Source organism: Halictus rubicundus, chromosome 15 (assembly GCF_050948215.1).
Source record: "Halictus rubicundus isolate RS-2024b chromosome 15, iyHalRubi1_principal, whole genome shotgun sequence".
Lineage (NCBI taxonomy): Eukaryota > Metazoa > Arthropoda > Insecta > Hymenoptera > Halictidae > Halictus > Halictus rubicundus.
Window position 1 is genome coordinate 7,114,534 of NC_135163.1, and position 24,721 is coordinate 7,139,254.

Sequence of the window (24,721 nt, forward strand, 5' to 3'; positions counted from 1 at the left end):
TCAGTTTTCCATTCATATATTATACGTATTCCTTACACTCAATCTTACAAATATACAATTCTCAATACAATTTTCTTTTTTTTTTTTTTTTTTTTTTTTTAACTAATACAGTCCTCAAATAACTCGTTACCACTCTTGTCCGTCGAATCATCGAGTTTGCTACGCTCGACGCAGTAGAGTTATCCAACCAAAAGAATTGTCATTTAATGACTTGATGTACAAAACTCGAACGGGCTCTCGACGCTCCTCAAATGAGGGAAAGCAATTGTTACCGTCTAAAAAGATTTCTTTCAATTTATTTCAAGTAAGTACTATTACGCGATTATTATTCAGTACCATAAAAAATACATTACATCCATATGAATCTGGAAATACTTGTAGAAGAACTAGATTGTAAATTTGTATAAAGAATGTACTCTTAATATATGTTTACAAACTTTTCGAAACAACTTCCGCGTTTGCATATCGAAGTAACTGAAGCAAGTCGTCGTTGCTATACAATATGAATTAGAGTACAAGAGCGCAGATATACGCGAATAAAAAAAGTTTTTCACTGGAAAAGAACGAGGAATCGCACCTTTTTTGCTTTCTTGTACTATCAGTGATAAATAGGTAATAGTATGTACTTTTCTTCTCATTTGTTTCACAAATAATTACGAGTTTTCTTATCAACCTAGTTACCTATAAACTTCTCAAAATATAATAAACTATACAAATCGGAGAAATATAAATTTTTTAATGTATTCTTGTCAGATCTTCTACTATTTTTACAAGATCGTCTACCGTCGCTTCTTTTTTCATACCGTTACCATCGTCGATCTGCAAAAGTGAAAAAATTCAGTCAAGGATATGGAACAATGTGCATGTATGTACAAACAAAAAAAGAGACGTTATCTACCATAAGACCCATCGCAACTTCCGACATTTTATCCGGACTCAAATCAAGAAAGCTTTCAATTAGATCACCGTCTATGAAACCTTCGCATTGTTCAATCTTCAATTCGGTATTGAAACTTCTCCAAAAGTTGTGTTCTATTTTACCGACGCTTTTTATGACGCTGGTTAATCTGGCCTCGATGTTTCGTAAAAATTCATAAAATGTGAATGGGATTTGCGTGACTAAACCAATCGCCCCACTAACAGTTCCGAACAACACACAACCCTGCGTGGGTGTACTTGATTCTCCCAAATTCTGCATTACTAATGATCCATGTCGGAAAACATTGACCATATCGCCTAAGTGGAATTGTCCAACCTCCTGCATTTGTTGTCTTTCATCTTCCGAAGTCGCAGCACTAAAAGAAAAAATATATAAATTCAAATTTTAACAGTTACGGTAGAGATCTTTCTCACAGTTATGTAGAGAATACATATGTACACATATGTACCCTTCTTTTGGCACCGTGTTATTTCAAAATCATGTAAAAAAAAAGAAAGTTGGGTGTACACGTATTTTAATATTTACCTATCCTTTTGACAAACGAACAGATTAAAACAGTTTTCAGCTCCTAGGAAAGTGTCGTCGTCTAAAATTTCGATAGCTGTCATCCAGTTTGGATTGTAATCCCTTGCTATCTCTTCGAAGCTGCCTTCCATAGTCTTATACTGCAGTAACGTGAAAGACCTCATTAGATCACCGACCAAAACGAAGTCCCCTTTCGTTTTCAGATAGAGCGCAATGATGTTATTGAAATGGCTGCACTCCAGCCTAAGCTCTTTCTCCGTTGTCCACTCGAACAGACGAACGGTGCTGTTAATACTGGCTAGAAGTTTTCCATTGAACTCGACCAAAGAGTAACAGGAACCTTTAATTTCTTTTTCGGCGACTTGTATAAGTTTCCCGTCGTTCCAATGATATAAAAGTATTCTACCCATTTTGGGCTCGGTTTCATCCGGATTGATGAGCGCAGTTCCGACTACATAGTAGGACGTAGGATCCTCGCCCAATTTCGTTGATATCAACGACAACGCGTACTCGGTGGGCATTAACATGTGACCGTGTAAAATTTCGAAGGTATGTTGATCTATGATAAGCAAATTATGTACTTCCATTTCCTGTCCGATTTCACCGGACGTGTATCCCGTAGGTTTAATATGCGATGCGATTAAACTGCTGCTGGAAGTTGTTTCCGCAGACGTTGAAGCGGCTTGAGTGGATGCGGAGGGTCTTACGATGCATAGGCCGATGTTGTCTTGCACATCGACTCTCATCGTGATCACTCCGAACGTTTGGGAGCTTTCTTGATAAGCGATACGTCTTGGAGATTCGCCAAGAGGAACCGTTCGGATGTGTAATTTCTGTATCTCGTCGATCGTTCCTATTGTCACGGTACTGTCGGTCGCTAAAGCTAAACTGTCTGGATATGATTCTGCGTTCAATGAACACATGTGATTTACTTCCTTTAAGTTAACATTACTAAATACAAGCTTATGATTCGACGAATAAATTACGGTCGGTCTGTCCGAACATGCAAATACATTGGTAGTGGAGAGCGATCGGAACGTTCGCAGAACTGTCGGCTGTGTGCCCAGGGTGACTTTCTTTTTATCGGAAAGTATACCGTTCTGTTTGTGTAAAGTAAAGTAATACATACTACCGTCTCCGAGCGCGCAAAGCAGATACGTGTTACCTTCGAAACAGGTCATTAAAATGGATCTCGGTATGATTTCACCTCCAAGTAATTCTTTATTGATTTCTTCTAGAGCGGGCAAAGTTAGTATGCGAACAGAAATGTCCGTCCACAATCCTACCGCGGCGATCTTCGCGTCGATATTGCCGTCTAATGGGGATATATCTAAACACGCCACCTCGTACTGCAAAGTAGCAAACCCTTTCGGTACAATCTGTCCATCTGTAATTTCCATATAAAACAAATCATTACCGGTCGCACAGAGCACTTGCGTTCCATTGCAAGCGACTACGCTAATTGTTCTTTTGTTCTCTGGTTCCCATTCGGAAACGATGGTTTTCGTTTCGTGTGAAATCAATCGGGCAGACTTTGGTGTTATTTGAATGAACAGATCGTTCGTTACGTTCCCCGTATGGAACGTCTGCTCGTCGGCAACGAAGCCTGCGATATCAGTTTCTTCGACTTCTTCGCCGTTTAATGTCAAGATTCTAGTTTGTCCAACAAAAGATAAGACTAGAGTATTGTCAAAATTGCCTCCACCAACTTTCAGTGCCCACATACCCTTGATGCCTGGTAAATCTATACTTGCATGTTCTTCGATACCTATTCCATTTCTAATAATCCTAAGTGAACCTTCTTTAAATGCTCCCGAGCATGTAACCATCTGTCCTTGACCTTGTCTCTCGAGGTCAACCACAGCCATGTCGACTATCGGTGCCAAATTAATGAACGTCTCCATCGGTACGCAGTAAGAACCGTTCTCATCCGCTTTTGTGATCAACTTGATTAATTGTGAATCACCAAGACGACTACCAACAAATATTACACCATTGTCCAAATACGTAATGCACTCTGGTATACTAATCTCCCCTAGAAGTTCGACCTTCAAATCTTTCACTACTTGGGTTCCATCTGGTTTCTTTTCTTGCTCCAAGAACAACATAAACAAATGCCCAGCCATATCGCCTAATAAATATCTCAGTCCTTGATTATCAACTTTAGCATAACATGTAATTGTACTGTGTTTAATGATCGGTGGTACGACAGCCACGTACGTGGTTCCATCATGGTACAATATACTCTCTTGGCCTATTATAATTGCACCACAAATGGGGGAAGGAACTGGAATAACCATCATAGCTTCGCGTTCCACATTGTCTTGCCGCCATGGGGTCTTGACAAATTCTTTGTCTCTCAAGGAAATCTCGTGTGTTTTCACGTGTCTGCCATTGATATCTTGATGGATTAAGATTAACGTTGGATTAGCGCATCCATGAAGAAAATTCACATCTTGTACTTGTTGCTCGTCCATGCGTATCGACGATGCTTTCAATTCCGGATTATCTTTGTCCAGTGGTATGATTTTGAAAAGACCATCGTATAACCGAAGACCAATCACACGTGCTTTAGGATCGATTACAGCTTTAATTCCTGTTTCTGAGGCTTTACCGATACGGTCTGCCACGTTCCCATGTGCCTTCGTTATAATTTCTATGTCTTCTCCTTCGCCAACACATTCCAAAATCATAGCATTGTAGCGGGTGGTCAACAAAAACAATAGATCTTTTTTCTCATGCTGTGGAAATAATGCAATTAATTACGCGTTACTTCGTACAGCTTCACTAGCAATATTACGCGCAACTAGCAGAAGACTAAATTTTAATAAGCACGAAGGGAAGTTAAAAATTCGAAATACACGAGACTGGAGTACTGATATAACCTTACCGGCGGTCTAAAAAATTTGACGACTGCGATCTTCCCGTAGATCCCAACATCTTTCAACGGTCTCAAACCTTCCGGCGTTACCAGATAGATTTCTAATCGGACATTCTTTGCCAAGATCAGATTCAAATCCGTGGGCGACGTGAAATTACCTTGATTAGTAAAATTAAGATAATGGTTTATTATCGTATATACGCACGCACTCGGCGAGAACTGCCTTATTACTCACCTGTCACACATGCGGTGACAGCCGTAGGCTTGTGTGCCGTCACAACATAATGATGAGACATTGCTTTCATACTATTTTATCTGACAACAACTTTTCTATATTTGTTAACAATTTAGGGGCAGATCAATACACACGACAAAACGCTGGCCTTGCGTGCTTTTCACTTTGACGCGCCACGAAGTTGGCAACGTTTTGCAGGGAACTAACCTTAGTTCACGCAACGGCCGCCATTATTTATAGCGCTCGCAAAAATTATACACGGTGTTCAGCAACAGTTGGGAGAAAATTCAAGGGGCGATTGCTTCATGATAAGACTATGTAGAATCAAGAATTAAAAAATTCCGATTTCAGGTTCGTTGATTAACGACAGTCAACTGCCACCGTGGTCACCGGCGACCAACGCTCTTCATTTGTTTAAATACGATTGTCATAAGATTCGTTCTGAAATAAACTAAATTATAGTACGCAAAGTGCAAACTTCATCATCGAGTGACTAGCAACAATTATTAGCAACTCTGATCGTTTATACGAATGAAATATATGACTTGTGTGAAACGTACAAAATTTAAGTTTAACACGCGAGATACAGAGCCAAAATCGTGACTTTCGTACACCTAATTATAACCATTGTCGTGCAGAATAATCTCTTAAATTTTCTCCCACCTGTTGTCGCACATCCTCTACAAAACAAGGCGTATTCTAACGAAACAAGTTTGACGAAAAAACTAAATGAAACAACTGCAGAAGGCAGAACAAAAGATCAACGAGATAGCACGGCGCCAGGAGAAATCAGGGTAAATGTTTAAACAATTGAAGTACGCGCGAATGTCGTGTTTGCTTCCGGCGCTGTTGTCGGCGGGAAAAATGGCTGGACCCCGCACATTTTTGAATTGTTCCTTTAAGTGTCGTCCCTGCTTAACGAGAAACTTATTATAAACAATTATTGTATATTGTCGAAAATATGGGGATAAGCAACTTTGATTAACAATTTCATGAAGAATTCATGATGACTATTTGAAGACATGAAATCCGTTCGATTTGTACAACGTTTCAGGAAAATAATCGTAATAGAAGAAAGAAAAACTTGGAATTTATTAAAAATTTAAACTGTGAAATACTTTAATACATTGTACATTCAGACCATCAACTAAGACCTAATCTTACATTATAAATCTATACAATTGTACAATAATATTTAATACCTTATAAAATAAATTATATAATTTTAACAGATTCTAGCTGCACACACACAATGTCGGTGATACATTTATGCAAATAATAATGAGCAAGAATCATAATTTTATCTCAGCAGAATAAACTTACAGTGATACGAGCATCACGCTTGTATGAATAAAGTATAACCAATAAGTGTAACCAATATTATCGTATTGATAAAACATCAAATACATAATTTATTTATTTTTGAAATATTTATCACATTCAATGGAGCATTATTCAACTGAGATAGCATATTTTCAGAAACATTTTTCCAGAATTTTGTCAGACAAGATGAAATAACACAAATCCATTGTATCATAAATTATTGTCTTATTTATGATAAATCAATAGTAAATATTTCAAATGCTGCATTTATTCTTCATTGAAGCAATTCCAAATTAAGGGGATATAATAATAAGTTATAACATAATACTAATTGTCAATTATATTGTGGCCTTAAACATGATTAAAGTTATTAGGTGTGCAAATAAGCTCGGTGCCGTTTTGTTCAATGCTTTATAATTTCGGTTTGAATTTGAATTTTTTCCCGCCCTCGATTGCATTTTCAAGTGCCAAACTTCAGGATAGGAAAACCCCCTTACTCGTGGCAGCACCAGGCAGCACCATCAACCAAGTCAACAAACCAGAAATCGAGAAACCAGTTACAAACACGATGGCGTTCGATAAGGATCGCACTGGCGTCTCCCATGAAGTGAATGAAGAAAATAAAAGACGCAGAGTTGATATAGCGGCATGTTTGCTTTCGGGAAAGTTCGCTATACAAAATTACAGCAGGCGATGAAAACTAAACCCCTGGGAACCTTCCACGGGTTAAAAATCACTAAAAAAAAGGCACGGAACTTATTTATGCACTTAATAAATACACACATGTTCAAGCTGGTACACACAAATGAAATTAGTTTCAGAAACATATGGCTGGGAAGATCTATTAACCCTTTGCACTCGCAACTATTTTAAATCGTAAACCAATAAAAAACATTTCGACCTAGAGTATTTCCATTTTATGAATTTGAACCGATGCATTTTACTCGTAGAATACTTAAAATATTTCGAAAGCGTTGAGTGCTAAGGGTTGAAGGACGATATGAGAGACAAGCTCAATGAGAGACAAGCTCAATGAGAGAAAGAATGCTGCTTTGGAAAGGATAGAAGAATGTTTGAAACTGGAAGATAGAAGCAGAGTAGAAATTTCGTAACACTGCCCTATATAGATTGAGGTACAAGGGGCACTGGTATTAGAAGAGTACCTAACGAGGAACATACCAACAAAATTTAAAAGAGCTGTGACGCAAATAAGAGTAGTAGGACGACTGCAATGGAGAATTAAGAATTTCTATGGGACACTGCAAAACGAAGAAGTATGTAAGCTATGCAACAGAAAAAATTATAAACAATCGAGCACGTGGTTAAAAGTCTGTCCAATATTTGAGAGATGCAGGCTGGAAATATATAAATACATTAGCACAAACCAGGCTCATAACACAGAAGGCTGAAGAAGACCTAAAGATACTGTATTATTTTCTGAAAAGAGTATTGAAGACTAGATATCTCTGCGTCTAGAATTACAGACTGATATGTAAATACTTACAACCAAAGAAGGCTTTCTATATTATACTTTGTACTTTAGATCTCTGTGCCTTGAACTATAGACTGATATGCACTTACAACCTAAGAATACCTTTTTTTAAATTACATTCAGTATTTTCGATTTAATAAGAATGTTTCGATTTAGGATGGTATTAAGTATTAATCTATACACATGTACGATTGTAACTGATATTTTGATTCATTAGCTGATGGTCTGTAAAACACAAAATTTATACATTTCTATACTCCTAAATGGCAGTTTTAAAAGAATGGGATATATTGAATAGAAAGTAGTCCCACCGCATTGTAATTAGTACCAAATGAAGTAATATTAAGCAATGTTATACAATATTATACTACAAATGTGCAACCGTTGCAAATTTCATTAAGCAAGTAATAATAGAGCCTGCACAGATAGAAATTTTATCCTTCTATGTATTCTTACATGTTCTTTTTACAGAAAACAGTCTTAAAAGATATATATATTTTATATATATATATGTATATATGTATATGGGAAGTAAAGAGCATGATTGATGTTAGTCTAAGATTGTGTAACCGATATCAGGAAGAGGGACAGCTTGTTGCCAAAATGCAATTGAATCGATTTGAACCAGTCTCATGAGATTGGTAGGATTAAAAATCAAGTATGCAGGACAAGAATGACATATTTAACATGACTTGTACATTAATTTTTGAAACATTGAATAGACTTTTAATATAAAAACAGCTCTTTATAATTTACAGGGAGGAATCGTAACTATCATAAATATGATCATTTAAATATGTACCTCTCATACAAGGTACCCGCCGAATTGTTTTTTTCTAATCTAAATCCCGGTTCCGCGTGTTCCGAGGAACAACTAGAACTGGAACTGGAAACAGGGCAATCACATCTGCTTTTATTTCCATTACTTGTACTGTCACTGTCGCTTTCGCTATCGACACTCGAAACTGGACTACCATGTCTTTGAGCTCTCAACGATTCGTTTTCTCGTTTCAGCTGTTCGTTTTGCTGTATCAAATCGTCGATTCGTTGCTGACAGAGCTTCAATTTCTTTGTTGATTCTGAGTCTGTACTACTACTTTGAGTCTCTAAGTCTTTCTCTTCGGGTTGATGGAAATTTTTGCCACGTAATCGTTTGGTCAGTAAGTCTACTTTGGCCTCTAATTGCAGGTATTCCTGTATCAATTCTGTTTTACTTAACGTACTCAACCTTTCAGCATGAAGATCTTCGTATGCCGTCGAGAACTCCTTTGTTAGAAATTCTTCCTCGTCTTCTGGAGACGAGTAAAAGTAATCCTCATCGGAATCTACACTAAAACTAGAGTCTCTAGTACGAGGCGGAGCCGACGGCTTCTGAAACGTAGCGGGAGTGTCTGTCGAAGCAGCTTCTGAAAGCTTTTGATCGAGGTCTGGAAGATCACTGTGATCATCCATAAGAAATTGTGTGGTATTATATGGTGCTGTTGGCTGTCTACCCGTTTTTTCTAATCGACCTCTGGTCCTATATCGTCTCTGTTGCTGATAGTACAATTGCTGTTTTGAATACGGCTTTAATTTTCTATATTTAGGTTTACCTCTACGAGTCTTTCTCTTTTTAGCTGCAATATCTTTTCCATCCTCATGCTGACATCCTTCTTGATCTCCGCTACCACTCCCGCTCTCAAATTTTCCGGTATTGTTTATTACCGACTTGGCGCACTGAAACACATAACAAAAAAAAAAATATTTCATTTTACAAATCCTTTTAAAAAAGTCCGTTGAATTGTGCGCGCGAACTATCGGTTCGAAAAGTACCACCCTCCATTACTCCCGATTCGAAATTATTTATTTCCTCCGATCGACTTCGAATATGTTAACTGTTAAAATAATCGCAGAAAATAAATTCGTAAAATCGCATGATATTTAATATTGAAAAAATTCGTGTTCATTCCGGTTCGTTCTCGTAAAAATATTTTTAAATGGGGGAGCATATATCTTACAGTTCGCCCGTTGAAGTACGTGGTTTCGTTGGTGTTTTCGCCAGTAGAGTGCGAGTCTTGTTTCGAGGATGGCAACGATGACGCCGCAGGCGTCGGCTCCGCTTTTACGCCCTTCACGTCATGTTGTACTCCGTCGACGCCGACCGACACTTTCTCCACGAGCGTCGTGTCATTTTTATCGTCCATGTTCGTGATGTTGACTAAAATCCGTCGATTTACGGTGGTACAAGTGCACATTACCGTTAAAAAACACTGTTTGAGCCACCGTTATTCATCCACTCCCGTGCCACGACCGTACGCCTCTACCGCAAACAGCGACTGAATCGCCATGTTTGATTTGTCCGTGATTCCGTGCGATAGCGAACCGCGACGTGCTAAAGTTTCAGAGGAGTGGGGGAGATTCGTTCGAGGTGGTGGGGGCAAACATACAACATGTCGCCCGACGTGCTCCTTCCCCTACCATAATTCCTCACTCATCCTTCAGACCCGACTCCCTCGGAGACCATGGCGACTCGTCTCTACACGCCTGCACCCTTACACCGTTAATTTAATGTTTATTGCGTACAGAAAGAGAGGGAGAGAGAAAGAGAACGAACGATAACCATACACCGAGAACCACTCGGTAGCCTATTCGAGTTTTAATGGGATTTTCGTTCGGTTCGACGAGGGTTTTAATCGATGCGATTCAACTGTAAAACAGTTGATCGATAATCAAATTTGTCGTATCAACGATTACATATGTAAACGCGATTCTAACCGTCGAGATGTACCTATATATACCGTTCTCGAGACAATACCCGTTCGACTTTATATCACTCGTGTTCTCTCGATCCACGAGAGTCTATTACGTTTACTGTACCTCGTTCGTTTGAGAACTTTTCGTTCTGACAATTTCTGTTCGATCGAATCCGGTAAACCTGACCTGTAAATCGTAAATAGAAAGTGGTTGTCTTTCCACGGGGCTACTGGTATTTAATTAGAAGTAACGTTTCAGCTGGTTTCGTGTGAACACATGCACACTCACACCGCAGAGACCAGCGTCGTTGCAGATTGTATTCCACCGTTGATACTTTCGTGTAGCGCACACGAGAACAATAAGTGCATGTATTCTTTTTGTGTCCCGACGTACGTTCAACGTTGTTTAGAACTTTCTCTACAATTAAGGACCGTCGAAGGCAATCTGATATTTACTACAAACAACCGTACAAGCGTTCGCACGTTGTCGTTTCGTGTTAATGTTGAATATTACACGTTCGACGTCGAAAACCACGGTTGTTTATTTTCGTCGAGGTAAAAGCAGAGATTTCATTGAGGGAAACAGATGAGCGTGAAAGTTCACGGAAACGGGAATTAGGTAAAAGTAAACGTATCCACCACCAAGGCAAAGTGATGCAGCTAAATTGTTTGCTAATCCGAAACGCTGTGTTTGGTGCGACACATATATACATATATGTTGGTAACGCGTCCGACCTACTTTGCAACGCAGTTACATATAATTATATTATAGCTTATTACACGCACTCAATTTCGCATTTGCAATGGAATAGGTACCCAAGCGAGATTCCCTTTCACGTCTACACCGAGGGAACAATATATCTTTCGTTCGAACTTTGAGCTCGAGTGTGTTGTCGGGACCTGCTTGTTTACATTAGAATAATGTAAATAGGACAGGGTATGTCGTTCGATGATACACTTCGTCGTCAGGGGAAATTTAATGAAATTTTGGTATCTTGAACACGAAGAAATCCCAAGCGGGTATTTAGCTCGGTAGTTGTATATATACAACGTATACTCGTCACATAAAAGTTCTCTGTCAGAAACAGCGTTCTACAGTTGTGTACAGGTTTCTACACGATTCTAGTGGACTTGGAGTATCTGTGAGAGTGCTCGACACAACATTGCTGCAGGTTACACGGTGATATTAGGAACGGTGAAGCAATGGGTAGCAAGTATCAAGCGTGAAAATGTACAATGACGGAAAGGAAAAACTGTACGTACACCGCTCGATCATTATTAGCTTGATACTGTATCTGGCGTTTCCTGTAAGGATCGAATGATAGTAAAATTTTCCAAATAAAAAGGCCACGATCGGCAACGTACAAATTCAACAAGGCATTCGCTCAAATCGAGAGCGGGTTATAGTGATTACACTTCAGTCTCCGCTCGACGTGAAACAACAAACAGGCTTTCTCATGTTTTCGGGAGGAAAATAACCGAATGCTTACGAAGGATTTCCTTGGCTCGTTCGATGCATGTATTATCGATCGTGTACGTACACGCAGGCACACACACGCACACACATGCCGCCGTGCAATTCGGAATAATGAGCTTTTATGTTTTGAAAGTTGAAATTGATTTGCCGACGCTGCTGTTTAATAGAAATATCGATCATAACTGATATGCTTCTATTACGTAATTGAAAACACCGGGCTTGCGTACACAGGCCGACGAACGGTATCCCCTTTTTTTTTTGTATTTTCCCTTTTACGTAAATATTGATTCTAGTCGAATATCAATCAACCGTGAATACAATCCGATTCTGTGTACGCTTCGAGATAAATAGAATATCACAGTTCGCGTTCTGGCAAAACACTATTGCCTTTTCCGATCAATTCACTCGGTAACAGGTGAAAATATTCGTACCGCAAGAACGTGAAAATTTTATTTCAACGATCATTTTTTAAACAATTATTTATTAAGAATTATAGACTATAATTTATATTCTATATATTTATATAGAATTACAGACTATAATTTATATTCTATATATTTGTATAAAATTATAGACTATAATTTATATTCTATATATTTATATAGAATTATAGAGCTAATAATTACAACTTAATTGCCACTTTAAATTTCGGCATGTGTATGTATTTGTACGTGTGTCCTATATTTGTGCACGCAAGCGAGTCAAACACAATGCATGTTTCGCACACGTACGGGACCAATTCGAGCAGAAAGAATGTACATTTTAAGAAAAAAGTCCTAGGAAGGTGGCACAGGAGTCTCCTACATAGAGAACGTATTTATAGTTGCGCTAGTCACGTACGAGTCTTGTTCCATCTTTGAATAGATGGTACACACCATTGTGTTACACACGGCCGCCGCATAATATTTACTTTTTATTACCGCTATCGGAATTAATAATTAGACCTCGAGCGTGCATGGATCTGTGGCGTGTGCGAGTCTGGAAATGTTAGTGAACCGAAGACTTCGATGTAATATGCAAGGAGTTTACAAACATTAACGTCAAAGTTGCAATAATGTTGATAACTCGCACAAACACTGCATTCGACATTGTTGATGCGTCGATATGCGTGTTATGAGAATAACACGAACGACCTCATCGCATTGTTTTGCTCCCGAAAAAAAGTATATAGAACTCCGTTCGATGGTACGACGATAACGTCGAAAAATTAACGTAAAGATAATACCATGTTAGCCTTTAAAAATTGTGGGAGACGATAATGAATGAAACGAGATAAGAAAATGCGTGAGATATTGTCCTGCACGGTGCAATTTACGTAGTAGCTACTTCTCCAGAGTGGATTGGTTATACATAAATGCGCCTCCTCTTCCAAGCGCTATCTTCGTTTCGAACCTACTTTCCGTCGAGCTCTCTCGATGTAAATACATTCTAGTGGGAGCACACGGAGGCAGCCGTTTTCATAGCTAATCATCAAGAGTCGCGTGTCACAGTTCCGAAACGAAATGCACCGTTCTCGCTTCTCCATTGTACACAGAAACCATCCCCTCTATCACCCCGCGCTTCGTAACGTAATTCCGGATTACGTAATCGTAATCACAAGACGACCCGTGCACGACACGAATTTTCATCCGTGATTCGAAAACCGTAGAATTGGAAAAGTTAAAAACACCTACAGTAACGAGCAAAACTGAGTCTACACTATTTGAAGCAACATAACTTTCTAAAAATTAGATCAAATGACTTGAATTTTATTGAGAAGTTAGAAGGATTAGTTTATTAGACGAGGTGTAAAAAATTTTTGAAAAAAATTTGAATTGGTCGGAATCGCAAAAGAAATAATAAAAGTTGGTTTTTTCAACTTTTTTTATCTGAGCCTGTATTGAAAATTTAAAGAATGTATTTGATTCGCTCGAATAAATGATATCCATGCTGAAAATTTCACCGATCTTGGTTAATTCGTTTACGAGTTATAAACGCTTAAAAGTGGAAAAATTGCCATTTTTCACGATTTTCGACTTAAAATCGCACTTTTAATCGTTTATTTTAAAATCGTTAATTTTTAAAAAGTTATGTTGCTTCAAATAGTGTAGACTCAGTTTTGCTCGTTACTGTATATTTCCTCGAGCATCGTCGATTCCTTGCGACACGATACGATTGTCTGTTTTTAAAAACGTGCCAGCGGGTAGCGGCAAAATCGCAATATTCAGTGCAGCGTTTATTATAGGTACCGGCGCTTTCATTCTTCGAAAAATATGCGGATTTATAAAGCTGCGGACTATATATTGTTTCTTATGTAATGTATACACGCGCACGGTAGTCTAACTTGTAATAGGTCAACAACCAGTTAGTTGAAGAACGATAATGAATTATAGCTAAGCACGTTAATGTAAGCGTTACGAAGCCGCGGTTTCTTGCGTGACACATTACCTACCGCACGAACACACGTTTCCGTATTTTTTTGCAATTACAGGTTTTGATTCAATTCGCCTGCATAATCGTGTAAAGTCGATTCAGGAAGTTGAAACAATATCGTGGTAATGTGGCGTGGTTTTGTACACATATATATATATAAATAAAATGTTGTTTGGATGATATCGTTCGGATCGCATTGTTTTCAGATTAAGACCGATGACTTGTAAATGGAAAAGATAGTGGTAATATCGCTTTAGCTAACGAGCGATATGTGATATCCTATGACAAGGTTTGCTTAATCGCTGGGAACATACGTAACATGTGCCGTAACCTAAACAAGTATTTCGATTTGACAATCAACCGTTGTGGAAATGGTGTGTATACCTTATCCGCAACGCGTTCATTGCTGCAACGTCCACCTATACAGATTCGATTTGGATATTGCATCGAGGCAGCGGCTAATGATGGAAATTAGACCGAATAATTGGGATATATGCGAAAATATGTATAGGACACAGAAGTCTGTGTAAAACCTATAAACGTACAGCTTGTGTACATGAGATCGATATTACACAGTTAGGGGCATACTCATGCATATGCATACACATATAAAATACATATACGTGCGATATGTATGTGTAGCGTCATATGTATACATATACCGAACCGAGACGAATATACACGTTGGATATGAATATTTGGTAATTAGCGAATATCAGTAGGAAACACGTTGCTGTATGTATTAGACAGCAATATGTTATAAGTGAAATTAATTCTTTTTTTTTAAATAAAAAGTGAAAATGCAGATGGCATCGCTATCTATGGGGGAAAAATGGAAGCTCATGGTCAGGTAACTGACCAGGTACAATTGTGAAAAGTAAAGGCAGAATTTGGATTGCGATAATCATTTTATATTAAAACTTAATATTACAAGTACAAAGCTACCGAAGTATTAAAAATTACCTAGCATTTTAATATCACCATATTAGTATTAGAATTCTTAATATATATATTATGTGATTTAAATTTTTCGTAGTCTTGTACTTAGCAAAAATATAAAGTATGTACTAATATAGTCTATCTTAAAATATAAACTAAAACGTAACTAACAGCTTTAGTACGTGTACATATATGTAGAAAATGAAGCTAGCGTAACACGACGTAACGCGTTTTCACATATAAATAAATATTCATTCAAAGTTGTACCATTTCACATAGTTCTTTATAAATTTATACACTAATATAAAAACTATATGTATATGTAACTAATCTAAAATATATATTTACGTGGGTCGAAAAATATTAAAGGCTACCAATATAAAATATAACAGATATAAACTTACTTTCTTCTGACACTTTCGTTACTCCACTACGAGCTCGAACTGGTCTATTTCACTAAAAGTTTTATTAATATCCTCAACCCATTTACTTAATTTGCATTCTTGTCCGTTCTTCATTTTGTCTATCTTTTTGCGTTTTCTTTTAATTTCTACTTGTTGTTTTTCTTCTTCTTCAGTCTCTTCGTCGGAAAAACTGAATTTTACATTTCGTTTCCGCTTGTAGGAATACCTTGGAGGCTGCAAATGTATAAACACTTATGTAAGATCAATGTTATTAATTACTTAAATTTAACAGGAATTATTGAATCATATACCTCTTTAAAATGAGATGGCTCCAGATCAAAGAACAATGGAATTTCAGATGTATTCGTTTCTGGAGTTTCACCGTTTTCAGAACACACATCAAATGTGTCAGAAAAGTTTGCAATATCGATGAGAACGTTCTGCTTTGGTTTGGCAGGTACATTCTCTATTTCTGCAACCTCATTTGTCGTATTTATTAAAGGTTGAATATTCTTTTTTGGTTTCTTACTTAAAAATTGATTTTTTATTTCATTAATCGATATTCTTGCAAATGGTTTCTTTTCGTCGTTTGTGATTTTTTGTTTAACAGGAGATACGTCCTGCCTAGAATCATCATCGCAAAAGCCAAACGCATTTTTCAAATCTGAACTACATATTTTGGGCTTCTTCACTGATTTACTAATCGGCGTTGACGATATATCGTCAAAAATTCCATGAGCAGTTGTGACCGTTGTGCTTTCTGGCATATCCGGGATATTTAAAAAATTGTTTAAGCTTGTTTGCCGCAGCACCCCTCTCTGTTCGCTAAGAACTCTGACTTTTTGCATACCAGACGGGCCAGGTTGAGGATCTAAATTTTCCTTTTGAACATACGTCTGCGTGCTTTCAACGTTCTTCCACGGGCTTTGAATTTGATTTGTTTCTATCTTAAAATTCTTTCTAGGTGTATGCGAATTGCTGGTATTATTTACATTATTTTCCGTACTATGAAGTACAGAAAAATTATTTATACCGGAATTAATCCTATTACTTAATTGAACACTCGATTGCGTATTCTCGACCTCCATTGATAGCCTCCCGCTTATTTCTTCCCCGAAATTAGACTGTACAGAATGATCTATATTTGTAATTACTGTACCAAACTTTCTTGATATTGTAGGATTTTTCTTCCTCGAATGATTTGTATTTATATATCCTGGACTCACATTCTCATTGTTTTCCAACAATGTTCCTCTTCTTTTGGCAGTGTTCTCGTAATTCTTAGATTCGTTTGTTACCGTTCGTGAAAGCCTTTTGTTAGAAATTTCGTGCTTTATATTTTGCGGTGTACTTTGGAATAAATTTCTCACTTGAGAAAATGTACGTACTGGCGGAGCCCTCCAGGGGCTGTTGAATTCCATATTTTCAGATATTTTAGTAATCGGTGATAACGATTTTTCGAATAATGAATTATTAAGCATATTTCTTTGCTGAATCAGGAACTTATTGTTGAAAATATTTGTAGGTCTAAACGGCCTAAAATCATCCGATTTAGATATTTGCAAATTGTCTACCATAGTGATTTTTTTATTGTTAAAATCATGTATCGATTTTATTGAAACTTTTGGCTTTTTAATTATATTTTCTGCAAGCGATTCTGTGCTTGTAGTTTTTGGCAAAGGTGATTGCACTAATGGTTCTTTACTTAATTCTACATTATTTAGTACATTCTTCTCTGCATTTTCTGGCAATTGATTTTTATTTATAGGTTCCATACAATTACCACTTTGCAAAAGCTCAACAGCACTCTTTTTCTCAGTTTCCTTCAATGTAACATCGGTAAACCTAACATTGTTTTTAGATGTAATTGCAGTAGATTTAGTATTTTTAGACGAAACCTTAGTAGACTCAATATTATCTTCCTCGATTATAACTCCGGTAGGCTTAACATTACTTTCTTTAGGTGCTGCAGATTTAACATCATCTTCTGCAAGTGGAACATTACTTGTTTTTGCTTCCTTATTTACAACTTTCTTAACAGCTTGTTTCTTGGATGCAATTGTTTTCTTCTTGGTTATCAGAGCTTTTTTCACAGCAATTTTTCTTCTCCTTTTCTTAGGTATCCGTTCTTTGGAGTCATTAATGTCAAAATTGAACTCGTAAATTTCGCTTGCATCATGCGCAGAATGTTCGGGTAAAGAGCATTTGTATATTGGTACCTTTTCTTTCTTTATACTCAATCTTTTCACCATTACCAAGCTCTTGCGACTTCTAGGCGAAAGATTATCTCTTAATAATGTGAGATCCTTCTGAGATGTCTTCTTCCTTTGACGTGCAGATAACAATTTCTTCGACTGGTTCAGAAAAGATTCTTTTATCGATGTCTGTCTCAAACTAGACATATTTTTATTTACCCTCTGGATAATTCTCTTTTTCCTAACATTGTTTGATTGTTGTTTACCTCTGCTTAAACTACTATTTGCCACCGTTTTTGGTACTTGCTCTTCACTATTTTCCTTCAACTTTTTATTCCTAGTAACTTTTTGATTTTTTTTGTTATCATTTTTATCAGGTTCCTTTGCGAGGTCGGTTTGTTGCTTTGCCACTGAATCTTTTGATCTGGTTGCTAGTTGTCTTCTACTTCTTAATCTGGGACCATATTCTGCGTGTGATTCTTTCTCGCTACTGGATTTAGGTTTCAATGTTGCTTTTGTAACTACTGCTTTACTTTTTTCGTCTGACTTCTGCAGCTCTGCTTCTGATGCAGTGCGCTTCCTTATGAAGTAACGACCCATATCTCTGTATGATACATATACACCTGAAAAAGGACACACATTAGTGAACATTACCTAACAATAATTAACAATATTTTAACAATACTTTTAGGTTACTAGTCTAACCAACCCGTTATTTCGTGTCACAAATTTTTTTAAAGGTTAAAAATCGTCGCCTTTTAAGGGTTGAAGGGTTAAGTAACTGACGATATTATAAAATTAATTATAGCATAATCGAAAAGCGTGTGTTCGCAAATTTAAAACGATAAAATGTTTCAATTGTTATGAAACAACCGACTAATTACGATTCCTGCCCTCTTCTTTCAGTTTATTGACAGAATCACTGCACTAACAACTTGCAGTTAAGAAACATACACAAACCTTTTATAAATTCACTTCACCAGCAGTAAACGATTATTTCACTTGAAAGATCAAATAATCTATAAATCTTCTTTGTAATAATGCTAAAACACTTTCACAGCTAAATCACGTAAAAACGGTTACGTCGCAAAAGACCAACTTACAAATGAATACATATAGTAGCATCGCTATCCGCTATGCGAGTACGTGCATCGAATTAACAAATATATAGATACAAAAATACGACACTTCTAAAATTTACCACTAGAGGGCCACAGAATTCGAACATTTGTGCAGCTAAATACTTACTGTCCACTTTTCTTCTTTAATATTTACAGATATTTAAAATAAATAAACCGTTTAATTAACGAGAAACTAAATACACATGTTGAATTACAATAATACAGGGTGTCATTCTCAGCGGGTCATTAACAAAACACACGGACCAATCAGAGCGTGGCTACAGCGAACGGATTCCGAATTACTTCGAACAACTTCAGAGTGAATTCTCCCGAATGTTGACAGTGGTTCTCAGTGAATCTTATTCTATGCCCAACATATTAAAAATTCTTCAAGTATTTCCCGCCAATATCTCTAGTGAGAATAGTTTATATTTACGTTAAAAATTAACAGAAATTAACGGAGAAAAATGGAAGGATTTGACGATCCAGGAATATTCTTTTCCGATAATTTTTCGGTAGGCGACACTAACGAAGCTCAGTCGCAGACTAATCTTCAATTTTTTAAAAAGAAGTTTATGGAATTTATTAGACAGTTTCATGAGGGAAACTTCAATTACAAATACAGGTATGTAAAATTGTATACTATTATTTTCTACTGTTTGTATTTAAATGTACCATATTCTTTATCGCAATCATTATTTAGAGATACTTTGAAGCGGAATTACAATCTTGGCCAGTATTGGGTAGAAGTGAATTTGGAGGATCTAGCAGCTTTTGATGAATCCTTGGCAGAAAAAGTTTATAAACATCCGACAGAATATTTGCCAATTTTGGAAGAAGCTGCGAGAGATTTGGCCGATGAACTTACTGCTCCCAGGCCTGAAGGAGAAGAAAAGGTCGAGGATATACAAGTGTTATTGTCTTCGGATGCACATCCAAGTTCCATGAGGGGCATGAAAGTAAGAGCACTTTCGAAATTCTTCCTAAATGAATGATAGTGAATATGATATTTATGTTTGTTTATTCACATTTGATTAGCCTGATGCAGTTTCTAAGTTGATCAAAATACCAGGTATTGTTATTTCCGCATCTGGAATTAGAGCGAAAGCCACAAAGATTGCTATACAATGTCGCTCTTGCAGAACCATGCAGGCCAACATTTACATTAAACCTGGTTTAGAGGGATATGTTTTACCCAGGAAATGTACAACGTAAGCATCTTCAATAGACTGCAGATTTGTATGCAATATAAAAATTGTCAACATCAATCATAACAAACCAGACTTAAATTTTTTAAATACTTTGACTGTTTTATCTTCTACCTACTAATTTTTGTTATTTTGTAAATGCATCAAATCCACAAATGTTGAAAACATCTATATGTTATCAATTTACAACAGAGAACAAGCAGGGCGACCAAAATGCCCATTGGACCCCTTCTTCATAATGCCAGATAAGTGTCATTGTGTTGACTTTCAAGTTCTCAAATTGCAAGAACTGCCAGATCATATTCCACACGGTGAAATGCCACGTCACTTGCAAGTGTATTGCGACCGTTATTTGTGCGACAGAGTTGTACCAGGCAATAGAGTTCTCATTTTGGGAATATATTCTATCAAAAAGGTTTCGAGAACTGGTGGTAGAGGTGCAGCGAAAGAAAAAGCATTGGTCGGTGTTCGGGCTCCGTATATTCGAGTTATTGGAATTTCTGTAGATGGAGAAAATAATGGCAGTGGTATGTTAGTAACGAGTGGAAGCCATGGAACTGTAGAATACATCCCTGAAAACTGTCCAATCTAATGTGCATGGTGTTGCAGGTACCCAACCGAGTGTTACAAACGAGGAAGAGGATTTGTTTAGGCGTATTGCAGCCGATTCTAATATATATGACAGGATTGCAAAGAGTATAGCTCCAAGTATCTTTGGTGCATTGGATATGAAGAAAGCCATAGCATGTTTATTATTTGGCGGAGCCAGGAAAAGAATGCCTGACGGTCTCTGCAGAAGAGGAGATATAAATATTTTAATGTTAGGTGATCCTGGTACAGCCAAATCGCAATTGTTGAAATTTGTTGAGAGGGTAGCACCGGTTGCAGTTTACACGTCGGGAAAAGGAAGCTCGGCTGCTGGTTTAACAGCATCAGTCTTGAGAGATCCGGTTACGGTAAACTACTATTTTACATTTTCATTATTAATTTAGATCCTCTAATTTAAATTTGTATTGCACCACGATAGTGAATCGACGACTTCACATTTCCCTATTCATACGTTCGCCACTGTAGATCGTTTTTATAAAACATTTTGTTTACCTTACAGAGAAACTTTGTTATGGAAGGAGGTGCTATGGTTCTCGCGGATGGTGGTGTCGTTTGCATAGATGAATTTGATAAAATGAAAGAAGATGATAGAGTCGCAATACACGAAGCTATGGAACAGCAAACGATATCAATCGCGAAAGCAGGAATTACTACAACATTGAACACTCGGTGTTCCGTTCTGGCGGCAGCGAATTCCATATTTGGTCGTTGGGATGATATAAAGGGGGAAGAGAACATAGATTTCATGCCAACTATATTGTCACGTTTCGATATGATATTTATTGTTAAAGACGAGCACGAACAAAACAGGGATATAACAATGGCCAAACACGTGATGAGTCTTCATACTAATGCCGGTCAAGTTACAGAACAAACAGCGGAAGGGGAGTTGCCGCTGCACATACTAAAAAAATATATCTACTATTGCAGAACGTAAGACTCTATTACTTTCAAACACTAGACAATTACGTTCTCTATTCTGAATTGATTTATGTGCGCCTTCTGCAGACGCTGTGGTCCAAGACTTAGCAAAGAAGCGGGCGAAAAACTGAAGAATCGTTACGTAGTAATGCGTGCCAGCACGCGGGAACACGAGAAAGATACCGAGAAGAGATTATCTATTCCCATAACAGTGCGTCAGTTGGAAGCCGTCATAAGAATCTCAGAATCGTTAGCAAAAATGCAGTTGCAGTCCTTTGCCACTGAGGTTCATGTCAACGAAGCTCTGAGGCTGTTTCAAGTCTCAACTATGGATGCCGCCCTGTCCGGATCGCTAGCTGGTAATCTAGAATTAAACAACTAAGATGTACATACTTGTCCTACGACTTGGTACGCACTATCTAATCCATTTTTTGAAGATGAAAAAATCAGAATACCCACTTAATAGTGCGTACCGTGAGGGACAGATAGTGTGTATCGAGCCTCATCATTATAATTTCTAAATATAAATGTCTGAACAGGAGCGGAAGGGTTTACCTCGGATGAAGATCATGAGATGTTGTCTCGCATCGAAAAACAGTTGAAACGTAGATTTCCTATTGGGAATCAAGTGTCTGAGCAGAACATCGTCAAAGATTTTGTAAAACAAGCATATCCGGAACGTGCTGTCTATAAAGTTATACACACAATGATACGTCGCGGCGAACTCCAACATCGTATGCAACGTAAAATGTTGTACAGACTGCATTGAAATGTAACAATATTCTCTTTTTTTTTTTTATTTCACGTACTCTTATTCTTATTTTAATATAATGATATTGTGCCTTCACGCGATATTTTTATACTTTGTACTGTATTTAGTCAGTTTCCAATTGTATAAACATACATAAATGTAAACACAAACTACGTTAAGTACTTATATAGATTTCTTTTCAGTTACGATGTCAGTTCATCTTTGAATGGATATAACGGATGATTTTCGACTCTGAAAGAATCATTATAAGAAACGTTGTATTATTTTTGTGAGAAATAAGGTACAGAGTGAATCTCGTAACATGTCGACTTCAAATAATTCGTAAGTTAATTGTAAAAAACAGATTACAGTACTGTATGTCCCCTTGGAAACCATGCAACATTACGAGATTCATCCGATATGTTTTATAACAAACTCACCCTTTAAAGAACAGAAAGTTAAAGATTCTTCCTCGTACACCCTTATCTAAAGTACCTAACAGTTTCATGTCATCTTCGTTCAATGCAAAATCGAATAGTTCGATGTTCTTTTTGATCCTTTCCGGGGACGCGCTTTTCGGGATTACAACGACGCCCAATTGTAGCAAGTAACGCAGTAATATTTGTGCCGGTGTCCGTTTGTATTCTGTGCTCAGCTTTTCGACCGCAGGATGTCCTAAAAGATCTGGATAGCTCTCGACGTCGACATTGTATTTCGTTTTGAAGTGCACTTTGGCTCCTGGTGACGCGAGCGGACTGTAGGCTGTTACGATAATATTGTGCGTTTTGCACAATTCTCTGAGTGAATTTTGTTGCAAATAGGCATGTAGTTCTATCTGATAAAATAGCAGAATCACGGGGTCAGTAACCTGTCTCTCAGCATTCGTTCCGTTTAATACTTACTTGTAAGTTGCTTGGTTTGATTTGTGCATTTTCCCATATACTTAACACTTGTTTCTCACTGAAGTTACTTAAACCTATGGATCTTGTACGACCTTTTCTCACTTGCTCTTCCATTTCCTGGGAGCATTAAAAGATTATGGAATACGTCTGTGAAATTACTTTGCAAATATGTATATACTGTTCATTAATTTTTCTTCGATACCAAACCTTCCACACTGAAATAGGATCTGTATCCAGATCTAGGTCATAACTTCCATCTTCGCGAGTAGCCGGTGCATAAGTAGATTCATCCCGTTTGAAAGCAAAAGGCATATGGACTAAGTACATGTCCAGATAATTCAACCCGAGTTTCTCCAACGATAACTGAATGTACTTCTCCACATCTGATGGTCGATTGCCATAGTGGGGTAACTAAAAAGATGATTAATCATTTTCCTTAATGTACAATAAAATTAATGTCTCTAAATATCACCTTTGTAGTGATAAAGAGATCCTCTCGTTTCCCACCGTTTGCGAACCACTTTTTTAATACTGCTCCGATTGCATCTTCATTGTTGTAATTAAATGCAGTATCAATGTGTCTGTAGCCAATATCTAAAGCAGTCGTTACAGCATTTTCAATTTCTTCAGGTTTAGCCTATGATGCACAGTAAACGTTTGGTAATACAGTTCCGATGTAGTTTATTGCCACTTTTAAACTAGCAAATGATAGTTTAAAAGTAGAGTTCTTATATTATTTAATGTTAAATCACCTGCCATGTGCCCAAGCCTACAGTGGGCATATCATATCCAGACAACAATCGAACTGTACTCATTGTTCCTTTTTTTGATTGAGCCAATGCTGCAAAGGCTACTTGTGAATAATTTCTCAACAATATTTAATAACTTCCTTATCAACTATCATAAGATTCCAATTATTCCTATGGCTACCATAAAGTATTATTTGTGGGTATTTAAGAATTAACTACTTCCTGGTGATGCTATTTAGATACAAAATCAATTTCTAAAGTTAGATCAACCTTGTACTGTTCCGAATACATAAGTCCGCGTTTGTCGAGAAATAGGGGTTGTTGTATATATCTCGCGAAGACGCGTATTGATCTGCAGCAACTTTTTTATGTAGCGTCGATTTAAATGCTCTATGCAATAATTGTTGTTTATAAAAGAACGGATTTTTGTATAGTTGGAATTGAAACAGCTCAAAATACTCTTCGTGCATCGGAAAAAAAAAATTTAAATTACCCGGTCGCGGGCCGTTCACGAAGTATGTTTCAGTTATAGTTAACAGCCTTATTCAGCCCTTATAAATAAATGAAAGACTTCTAACTAAATAATAACATTTAAAAGATTAAATTAACAAAATTGAATACTTACAAAACGTTAAAAACGGGTCCAGTTGTTGATTCGTTACAGAGAAACAATTGACAAATTGATATTTTATGCATTGATACATCGATATGTGAAGCAAGCGTTCTCGATGTTTAAACATATTTCTTATATACATGATTAATTAGTAAGGATTTTTACGAGTTATAATTTTAAAAATTATTCAATGCTTGTAACTTTTAAACAAAATGTACAGTCTGGTAGAATTATCTTTCCCGCGTTACAATAGTCTTATCAACGAGATTTATCGATATTCCTAAATCGATGT

General features: G+C 37.1%; 5 protein-coding genes across 6 annotated transcripts; 1 reads left to right on the forward strand and 4 right to left on the reverse strand.

Annotated features, from left to right (window-relative positions):
* Positions 1 to 2: 2 nt before the first annotated feature.
* On the reverse strand, positions 3 to 4,783 carry Pic (DNA damage-binding protein pic). Its single transcript, XM_076801283.1, has 5 exons — positions 4,582 to 4,783; positions 4,356 to 4,504; positions 1,466 to 4,206; positions 899 to 1,295; positions 3 to 819 (listed from the first exon to the last, which is right to left on the reverse strand). Exons 1-5 carry the CDS (start codon positions 4,649 to 4,651, stop codon positions 736 to 738), a joined length of 3,441 nt encoding a protein of 1,146 aa, XP_076657398.1. The 5' UTR covers positions 4,652 to 4,783; the 3' UTR covers positions 3 to 735.
* Positions 4,784 to 5,256: 473 nt separating this feature from the next.
* On the reverse strand, positions 5,257 to 9,781 carry LOC143361693 (uncharacterized). 2 transcript variants are annotated; one of them, XM_076801285.1, is made up of 3 exons: positions 9,394 to 9,781; positions 8,199 to 9,112; positions 5,257 to 5,492 (listed from the first exon to the last, which is right to left on the reverse strand). In XM_076801285.1, the coding sequence occupies exons 1-3, from the start codon at positions 9,628 to 9,630 to the stop codon at positions 5,480 to 5,482; spliced, it is 1,164 nt and encodes a 387-aa protein (XP_076657400.1). In that variant the 5' UTR covers positions 9,631 to 9,781; the 3' UTR covers positions 5,257 to 5,479. The 2 variants fall into 2 exon arrangements, with proteins under 2 accessions (XP_076657400.1, XP_076657399.1); XM_076801284.1 differs by lacking the exon at positions 5,257 to 5,492 and having other exon boundaries at positions 5,650 to 9,112; positions 9,394 to 9,776.
* A 5,404-nt stretch (positions 9,782 to 15,185) lies between these two features.
* On the reverse strand, positions 15,186 to 18,687 carry LOC143361219 (uncharacterized). The gene is made up of 3 exons (XM_076800453.1): positions 18,516 to 18,687; positions 15,672 to 18,178; positions 15,186 to 15,594 (listed from the first exon to the last, which is right to left on the reverse strand). The coding sequence occupies exons 2-3, from the start codon at positions 18,153 to 18,155 to the stop codon at positions 15,379 to 15,381; spliced, it is 2,700 nt and encodes an 899-aa protein (XP_076656568.1). The 5' UTR covers positions 18,156 to 18,178; positions 18,516 to 18,687; the 3' UTR covers positions 15,186 to 15,378.
* A 394-nt stretch (positions 18,688 to 19,081) lies between these two features.
* On the forward strand, positions 19,082 to 22,375 carry LOC143361810 (DNA replication licensing factor Mcm5). The gene is made up of 8 exons (XM_076801499.1): positions 19,082 to 19,301; positions 19,380 to 19,635; positions 19,715 to 19,887; positions 20,077 to 20,411; positions 20,494 to 20,840; positions 20,993 to 21,426; positions 21,502 to 21,773; positions 21,954 to 22,375. The coding sequence occupies exons 1-8, from the start codon at positions 19,144 to 19,146 to the stop codon at positions 22,181 to 22,183; spliced, it is 2,205 nt and encodes a 734-aa protein (XP_076657614.1). The 5' UTR covers positions 19,082 to 19,143; the 3' UTR covers positions 22,184 to 22,375.
* Positions 22,246 to 24,576, reverse strand: LOC143361812 (aldo-keto reductase family 1 member A1). Its single transcript, XM_076801500.1, has 7 exons — positions 24,442 to 24,576; positions 23,820 to 23,908; positions 23,540 to 23,704; positions 23,275 to 23,478; positions 23,068 to 23,184; positions 22,606 to 23,000; positions 22,246 to 22,417 (listed from the first exon to the last, which is right to left on the reverse strand). Exons 1-7 carry the CDS (start codon positions 24,569 to 24,571, stop codon positions 22,369 to 22,371), a joined length of 1,149 nt encoding a protein of 382 aa, XP_076657615.1. The 5' UTR covers positions 24,572 to 24,576; the 3' UTR covers positions 22,246 to 22,368.
* Between the last annotated feature and the right edge of the window lie 145 nt (positions 24,577 to 24,721).